General features: G+C 41.1%; 1 protein-coding gene across 4 annotated transcripts; it reads right to left on the minus strand.

Moving 5' to 3' along the window:
* Positions 1–277: 277 nt before the first annotated feature.
* On the minus strand, positions 278–8,728 carry C4H8orf58 (chromosome 4 C8orf58 homolog). 4 transcript variants are annotated; one of them, XM_072144617.1, is made up of 7 exons: positions 8,623–8,728; positions 2,571–3,214; positions 2,209–2,355; positions 1,788–1,956; positions 1,596–1,693; positions 794–906; positions 278–690 (listed from the first exon to the last, which is right to left on the minus strand). In XM_072144617.1, exons 1-7 carry the CDS (start codon positions 8,669–8,671, stop codon positions 591–593), a joined length of 1,320 nt encoding a protein of 439 aa, XP_072000718.1. In that variant the 5' UTR covers positions 8,672–8,728; the 3' UTR covers positions 278–590. The 4 variants fall into 4 exon arrangements, with proteins under 4 accessions (XP_072000718.1, XP_072000721.1, XP_072000720.1 ...); XM_072144620.1 differs by lacking the exon at positions 8,623–8,728 and adding an exon at positions 4,599–4,811; XM_072144619.1 differs by lacking the exon at positions 8,623–8,728 and adding an exon at positions 3,913–4,022.
* Positions 8,729–9,352: the final 624 nt, after the last annotated feature.

A 9,352-nucleotide genomic window follows, 5' to 3' on the forward strand; every position in this document is an offset into this window, starting at 1 on the left:
AGGCACCCCTTTACATTGGCATCTAGCTTGGAAAATATAGTTGTCTTATGGATATCAGAGCTATTCTACATTGGACCAGAATACAAGACCAAACCTGTACCCGAAAACCCTGGCAAAAATAAAATGACCTATGGGCACCATATCTATACTCTGCTATATTTGTGTACCCATAATTCCAGAAATATCCAGGATACGCTGCATAAATACCTGGCAGCAGACAATATATTTGGAATCATATCACTGGCACAAGTGTCCACAATGAAGAAGAAGCCTTACACCGATATATATCATTATTTTATTTATCTATAAAAGAATAAATCCAATGTCCATAAAAATAAGCTGAATATTATAATTCCAATATTATAATAGAATTTTTTCTGTACATATAAATACATCTGATGATGGGGGCGGGGGCTATACGTCCTCATGTGACATCATCAGTCACCTGTATATAACCCCGGAGGTTGTGGCACTTGGTGCCAATGTTAATCTTGCCAGATACTGGTGCGTTTCTTCCAGACTCTTCTCAGCTGTATCACTGATAGCGAATCCTTCCTCTGCATTAGACTAGATCAGTCCCTTCACCAAAATTAATGGAACTGTCGGCCATGATTCCGGGGTCGGATGACCAGTCCAGGCAGGAATAACCTTCTTGGATGTTGGCGATTTCCTTCTAGTAATGTCTGGGTCCTGTGGAAGAAGGAACCATTAGATATCTACACTTAAATCTATCTAATATCGGGACATTCATGGTGGTTTATCATTTTCTAGGATTGGGGGTCAGTTACCGTACCTGCAGTTGTTGCTTGGTTCTGCCGCCTGGTTCCTCTCATGACCCGATCCTGAGCTTTTCCCCGCGATTTTAGAGAGGATATCCTTTACTCTGTGCCACTGAGATGCTTCAGCCTGTAGGGAGAAGATAGTTCAGCGTTACAATATATCCAATGATATAGAGAACATATAGAGTACTAAACATGAACCATTCCGATCATCTCTATTATTTTTCAACTGCCAAAAAATGATAGAAAAGCTAAATATATCTATTTTGAAGGGTTCTTTAACAAAAGGCTGAAAACATAGTCCTCCCATACTGAGAAGCCCAGCTATAATCTGCAAGGAAGCCTTGTTCTAAGTGTTCTATCTCCCTGCAGAGCCCCCGCAGGGGAAACTGAGTATTGCACAATGTCCATTCAAATCAGTGGGTTATCTGTGTAATACAGAACAAAACCAGTCCTCCAGACTAGGGGACACTTTTTAGAATCTGTGTTACCCCAACATGGCCACTTCATAGTTTGGTTCTTGCCCCAGATTAGATCAATGGAATCTCAACACTCGCCACTAGTTGTATCCCAAGCAGTGGCGTAACTAGAAGCTGATGGGCCCCAGTGCAACGTCTGTGCCAGGCCCCCGACTATAATGTATGGTTTATAGTAATAGTCTTCTCATATGGGAAAGTGACACCATAAGGGCCCCCTAAACCTCTTGTGCCCTGGTGCGAACGCACCCCCTCAAGTTACGCCCCTGATCCTAAGTATAGACAGTCCATATTTAACCATGGACCACCACTTTAAGACATGTCAAACAAATTGACTCACTTTGTTGCTTCTGTTCGGTCTCTGTTCCTCCCGTTCTTGCAGATTTGGAACGCTGATGTATTTTGGATCCATTTTGTTGGCTTCTCTTAACCCGTTTTCTGTAAAGACAATGGAATTTAGGGTTTTCAATCATCTCATAGAGTAAATGGCTTTGAATTAAGCCCCCCATTCCTTCATAGACTATACATTTACCTGGTGGTCTGGCTACACTGAGTAGCACCCCGGCATGGGAGCCTGATCTCTTCCTATAATGCTTTGGTTCCCAGCTCCTCTCGATGGGACGAGGGTTATCTGTCACGTCGCTATCCGAATCCCTGGAGGCACGAGTGGCGCCACATACACAGGCATCTAGAAAGAGCACCTATAGGAGGAAACAAGGCACAAATGAGCACCATCATCAATCATCTTAAGTATGGTAGAGAAGGCTGATGTGTCATTCTGAGAAGTTAAAGCTATTTCTAACCATTCTCAATGAACACAAATAACCTCTCGGTGACAACGCATATCGCCTGGAGGGGGGGTTATTTATGTAGAAGGACATAAATATTGCTGGTCCTAAGAGTCATTGTCATCCACCATGTTCATCATATGTGTATCTTCATAGTGTACTCACTTGGTTGTTCTTCCGTCCTTCGACTTCTCTTTTCTCTTGTTGAAGCCTTTGATTCTTCTGTTGTAGCTCGGCAATTTGCTCTAGCATCTGGCATAGGCTTTCTAGGTAGCGGAGACCATCTCCTGGTAGATGCAAGGGGTCCTGGTCCTATAAGAGAGAAGATTTGTTATAGGTTATAGGAGACCTCTATGGAACATAACTTATCTATATGCTCCTCTATCCTCCATCCCACCCCTGCCTACATCCATGTGAGACTCTGGTTATCCGTGGTGTGTACATGTGGTACACGCCTATATATACATTATACTATTGAAGACTAAATTGCTATATCTTGTTTCCTTATATTTCTCGGTCTGACGTACCGTATTTTCTTGACTTTGACGTGTTGGGCTTTTTGCTTGGTAGGCGAAGGGTTTCCCTCTACGTTGGTCTTTCAGTGATCCCACATACTGGCGGCTATACCTCGATGTTTTGTTCTGTACGGGTTCTCTATTGGTGCTGCGTTGTCTCCTGCACCTGAGGATGGCCTGTTCCAGCTTATGTGGCACCCCTGAAGTATCTCTCTCCCGTGGCTGGGTGTAAAGGTGGTTCATTGTATCTATATCCTTATCTGGATGAACCTTGAGGCTCCCTGTTGAATTATCCTGTGTTAAGGAGTTGTGGCTTTCAATTGTAGTCCTTTTGGGGCTTTCAGGATCCTCAGGGGTGGGGCTTTCCGTACCCTCAGAGTACTCGGGGGTGGAGCTTTCCAGGCTCTCTGATTCATCAGGATTGTAGCTACTCTCAGATCCGAAAGGAGAAGGTGGTGGCAACTCCACACCAGAATCTTCTGACTCAGATTTCTCAAAGCGTTTACGTACAATTATACATCCTCTGCTTGCTCCGTGATTAGGTGTTAATTGAACATAATGAGAAACAACTGCGGAAGCAGTACAATGCAAGGTAGGATCCATGGGATGTTGATATACAGGAGTGCTTCTAAGCAGTACACAGTCCTCTGCAGGTTCTGCAAGCATACAAGTCATATGTTAGATATATGGTTCTTATATTTTTATCATAAATATATGGCATAGTATAGCATAGCACAATACTTTAGACAGAATTAAGTGTCAGGCTGAGGACATGTGAGCTATTGATTTCCATGACATGCGACATGACACTGTAGATATGACACAACAAGTGACAATGAAACACAATGGCACAATATACAATCGCTGGTATGTAATTGAATCTATAAAGAAGTAAAAAGTATCATAGTCACACATTGATAAATAACACAATAAAAGAAGTGACAACCTATGTCTACCTGTGTGTCATACAATACACCTGTGGTCTATACAGCAGAGACAGTCACCTACCTGAGCGTTCTAAGAAAGAGACAGGTCTATCCAGGTATTACACACATTCCTCCATCTACACCCGTGGATGTGCCTGACTGATACTGAGCCGTCCCAGCAGTGTCCATGACTTACCTGCCCAGTCTCACCTGCGCTCGCCCCTCCTATCACTGCCTTATATGGATCCTTATTGTAAGTCAGATTCCTGCCATAGCACACACACACACTGACACCATCCAGAGCCGGGAAATGGGAATGCAGCATAACTAGCACTACTACATTCCACTTCTCATCTGATAGGAACAGGTCAAGTAGTCACCAAACACAGCATGGAGCACATGTCCATCTACATATGAATATCCCTCACCTCGCACTCAATGTGTAGGATTAGGCCATAGACACAGCTATGTATAGTCTGCTTTTACCAATACTAATATGCAGATGTAGCAGAGCTGACTTTGTCATTTAACTCTTGCTGTTTTATGATTTCCCATTGTGATGATCTATTAAGGAGTCATTAAGACCCTCCTAATTGATCCCTCTTGAGGCATGTAGATCACATTTTGTAGAGCTGATGAGGCACAGAAAATTACGGACATATGTGTAATCTATATCTAGATAGAAGAGCTACTGGATATATTGCAATGTTTTTTTCACTTTATTATCATTTTCCTTAATTATTTTAGGTATATTTATATAGGAATTGTCCTTAAAATGCGCTGTTACTACAGATCAGCTACTTTATGGTAAAAGTGCTCCAGCTGCAATACCACACACAACCTGTGGGAAGTGGTGGCGCTGTTTCCGGATTAATACAAAAAAGCTGCTATGTATTTGAAAAGGGGTTTTGGGGGGTCCTATGCTCCATAGGATCAGTCATTAGCATGGATTCGTTTATCCATAGGGTTGTGACACCTTGTACCCCCGTCCCCCTTTACTCCCATGATGCCTAATATCACTCTACAGCGTATCATAATAGGCACACAATGGACTTTCTTTCATTGGCCCATTATCTGACACCCACATAGTTCTGTTTCATCTACCAAGACTTACTTGGAATTGGATTTTTATCAGATTAAAAGTCACATTCCAGAAGCATGACTCGAAGAATAAATGGAACACGATGTGAACAAGGGATTTGTTTGAAGTTTTCTAGATTTTGTGAAGCCAATCTATATGGTCTGGGTACAAGGGTTTACGGGAATATTGATTTGTTTTAAGGGGGTTTTGTAAACGCAATGTTAACAGCTATGTAATCAAGTACATCTACTTTTCTCGGCTGTTCTGATGCGTTTGAAATGCATACATTACTGCCACGTGTGAACACACACTGAAAACCATGGCTGCTTTTTTTCCCAAAAAAACTACTCCACATCAGACTATGGTATATAGCTGTATACAAATAAATAGAGGTCAGTTGCCATACCATGGACTACCCATAGTCAGGTGTGGCGCTGTTTTTGGAAGAAAGCAGCCATTGTTTGTTATATACTGAGTCTGATTGGTCCAAATAATTTTTGTATACGTTGTCGTTCTTCTATATGTTTACAGGATAATAAGAAAATGCTAAAGACCGAGTTCTCAATCTTTTAAGGACTAATCGCATATGGGCACGGAATTACTGGCAGATACCAGATACTGAATATTTGTTCTGCCTGTGAGACGTCTGGTGTCTGAACCTGATACTCTCCAAAATTGAGACATGTAATTGAAAGATAGGTCTATCATCTACAGGATCACATCTGATGGAGACAAATATGTCTCCCGTCTGATATCAGGCTCCCCCTGGTCAGTTTCTATATACATACGACATCACTTTCGGCCCTTGGCACACCCGTCTCCAGCCGTCTACAGACAAGACATGTCTGCCGCTTATTATAATTGGGGGTCCGGTGTTTCTGGTTATTGAGAACCAAAAAAAAAAAAATCCAGGTGACCTAATGCCAGACATTAAAAGACGAGCACTGTCTGAGTGACGTCTGGGCCTGTGAGCTTAGCATAGATATCCCATCTAGATAGATAGCATAATCAGATCTGGTGCCGAAAGTAAAAGGAAAGTCATGGCCTGCGGTCTAGGGCTGGAAGGGTTGTTTTTTTTTATTTTACGGTAATTTAGAGCATGGTAGGGGTCCATGGTGCTAGTTGCTTCTGAGGTCCATCTATCATGTTAACACCCTTGTGCAGGACCTTTACTTAGATAACGAAGGTCCATGTTGTCAGGGACAGGGGTGTAACTTGAGGGGGTGCAGAGATTGCGATCGCACCTGGGCCCAAGAGGTTTAGGGGGTCCTTATGGTGTCACTTTCCCATATGATAGGCTATTACTATAAACCATACATTATAGGTGGGGGGCCTGGCACAGACTTTGTACTGGAACCCATCAGCTTCTAGTAACGCCACTGGTCAGGGACCCCGGTAGCACCCAGTGTATTCAGAAATTTGTAGTAATAATAACACAGGCATTTCTTAGAAAAGATGCCAAAGACTGATGTGATGCCATAAACAATAAATCTATTTACTAAAACAGATGTATCAGGAGAACTGGCCAAAACTGCATGTCATGTCTCCTGGAAAAGTTAAAAAAAAAAATCCTGCTAACTTTGAGTTGCAATTGACGCACGGGGGCGGAGCATGACGTGAAAATTTCCTTTCTCGATTCCCTGAATCCCTTTGTCAGGCTCCGCCTCCTCAGGCCCGCACTATATATAATATATATATATATATATATATATATATATATATATATAATTTTTGGTTTTCCCCAGCCTGAACGATACATGCTTCGAATTGTTCCTTGACAAGTGATCATTATCGTGTCAGCCATAACATCCGATAATAATCAGCTGAAAATAACCTAGATAGGGGTGATGTGTGTATCCCAGTCTATATCTATCCGCGCATCCTCTGCAAACAAGCCTCTACCAAAGGCAGAAGAATGTATAATGTTTTATCAGATCATGGGAACGTGACCATTTACACGTCTCACAGTTTTTTACCATTTTTTTACCTCAGGAACGTAATGGTTGATGGTAACCAATCGCAGCACAGCTCTCATTTTTCAAAAGTACAATTCAAAATGAAAGCTGCACTGTAATTGGTTGTTATGGCAGCAATTTTTATTATATGGGTTTTTTCTGAAATTCTTTCATATATATTAAATATTTCTAAATTTTATACATTTTTTAAATAAAATCTTAAGGGGATTTGATTGCAGCACTGACAATTTAGCACATAAACTGTGTAAAGCATTGTTGATTTAACGTACATACAGACACATGTCTAGACATCAACTTCTTCTTACATAGGACGTCATATGACAAAAGCCTCAGGATCTTTTTAAAGTAAAGGATCTTCTAAGTTCTACGAGCACAGACACAGTCGCCACTCATTTGACTGAGCTGCAGTACCAGATACAACCTATGAACAAGGGTGGCACTGTTTCTTATGAAAAATAAGAACAGACTCTTATTATTTTTTAATCCCTATAGACCAAAATAAAAAAACAGATATTAAGCCCCACAAAGTTCTTTATATATTTTCAAGCCCTGAATTCTGAGCTCAAAAAGTTTCAAAATACCGTGTTTGCACCAGATTTAATAGATCGCAGTGTACTTTGTACTTTTTTCAAGGAAGGATTGTAGAAAGTGGAATAACATCTCTGGACGTATCAGGCCGATACAGGTACCAACTTTAGAACAATTGTGTCGCGTTTCATAAATCGGTACAAATTGTGACAAGACGGAATCCACCTAAATTTCCCCCCAATAAACAAAGTTAATTAGTCGGTCTAATTGTACTGTTCTAAAAAAATGCTTGTAAGACCAAGTGAATAAGACAAAGCATCTGAATACTTCCCTACCCCCAAGAGCTAAATGGCGGCCATAAATAAAACCAGATACCCCCTAACACTAGATTTATATGGTTTGACCACTAGAGGCGCTCTCTATTTATCTCATTTTTAGGCAGGGGTGCAATTTAACAGTCACACCCATCTCATGCTGCTTGGGGGTCACCATAGGAACACTGGTGTTATGACCCTGTTGCAATTATAATTGCAGTTAATAATTTTATCTGTGTAATAAGATAATTGCTAAAAAAATCCCACAAATAACCCATTTTGTGGGTGATTAAACAATGGGGGCAATGTCATTCTCAGCAGTTTTCTACCCACCCGTCAGCTTAGCATATAATGATGTCCTACTGTATCTCATTATCTGGAAGGAACAATCCCTATTTTGTGCACCAATCCTCTTAGCACTGCGCCTTATACAAGGTTCCTAATTGTCAAGTAGTGAGTATAAGTATGTAATAAACTATTTACATTCTATATCTGCCATTATATCTCTATTATATCCTATTAGGGATTCGTATTCCCGCTGGAGGGATTACTGCTTTAAGATTATTAGGATACAGATGTAGCAGTCTTATCATTTTTACTAATATCTTGTAGTCATATGCAAAACCACCAAGAAAATATTGATGCATAATTGCCAATGTGGACAAATGGCAAACTCAGACCTGTTGCATATAGCAAATTCTGTATTAACCCATTAAACGGATTTCCAGTTTGGAGATGACCCTACAAGCAACAGAATATTGGTGGGATACAATCTTAAAATTCCCCCATAACACATAATAATATATAGAGCACCTGCAAGTAACCAAATACAGGCAGTCCCCGGGTTACGTACAAGATAGGTTCTGTAGGTTTGTTCTTAAGTTGAATTTGTATGTAAGTCAGAACTGTATATTTTGTAATTGTAGCTCCAGACAAATATTTTTTTGTCTCTGTGACAACTGGATTTTAAAAATGGTGGATTGTTATAAGAATCAGGATTAACAATAAAGCTTCAGACATCTTTAATAACTATTGTAGTTGTTTATTGTAGCCTAGGGCCAAAGTACAGTAAATGCTCAACATCCAGAGGTCCGTTTGTAACTAGGGGTTGTCTGTAAGTCAGGTGTTCTTAAGTAGGGGACCACCTGTAGTGGGGACCTCCTTAACCCCAAACCAAGTATTCACCGTAACATATCACAACACAAGGATATATGTGACTTATATTGAGTGTTCACTTACCTTCATTGCACGGTGTCCCAAAGGTGAGTTTCCGGTAGCGGCCCAGCATCTTGCTGGGAAGGATTATTCGGCTGCTGGAGACCACTTGTGTGCTTGTCTGTGAGAAGAGACTATCCCAGTAATGTGGGAGAGACTGTGGGAGTGCGAGATAAAAGCCCCTCTGTGTCTGCCTATGGGAGGGGTCAGACCTGTCAGCTGGCTGGACATGGGAGGCCTGGGGGGTGTCAAGGAGTTAATGAGGTCTCATTTCTTTGAGAAAAGTCTTTTGTCCTTCTTCACACTCTTAAGAAAAGAATAAAACTGCCTGGTCCTATAGGAGGTGTTAAAGTGTCTGCTACTGTTCTCACAGACTGGACCTCAAGAGCTGACACTCTACAGACATTGAACTCTGAAAATATTCTTCTAGATTCGGTTCATGTGATGAAAATTGACTGCACCTCTGGTCATGTAATATTATCAGCCTTGACTATGTGAAAAACGTTTTGTGCACCATAAAGTGACATAAGGATGGTTCCTCGTTCCTTAGGCCCATTCCCCACTCCTTGAATAAACTCATCTTTAAGAGGGGACTACTGGGTGCAAGGGTGGTGTACAATATTCCACTACTATACAGGCTGCAGGTTTATTAATTTTGGTACCCATTATAATTTTTTATCTTACATTCAGTGGGTTACTGGGAGATTTTTATTCAACTACACCCCTCCCTAAAAACCATCATCAGTTACACGAA

This window comes from Engystomops pustulosus, chromosome 4 (genome assembly GCF_040894005.1).
Source record: "Engystomops pustulosus chromosome 4, aEngPut4.maternal, whole genome shotgun sequence".
NCBI classification, from domain to species: domain Eukaryota; kingdom Metazoa; phylum Chordata; class Amphibia; order Anura; family Leptodactylidae; genus Engystomops; species Engystomops pustulosus.

Bases quoted from the DNA above. Each gene is read 5' to 3' on its own strand.
- C4H8orf58 (XM_072144617.1), bottom strand. From the start codon at position 8,671: ATGCTGGGCCGCTACCGGAAACTCACCTTTGGGACACCGTGCAATGAA. The intron at 2,356-2,570 runs GTACGTCAGACC...TCTCTCTTATAG, and splicing joins GTCAAAGTCAAGAAAATACG to GACCAGGACCCCTTGCATCT. The intron at 1,694-1,787 runs GTAAATGTATAG...TTGTCTTTACAG, and splicing joins CAGTGTAGCCAGACCACCAG to AAAACGGGTTAAGAGAAGCC.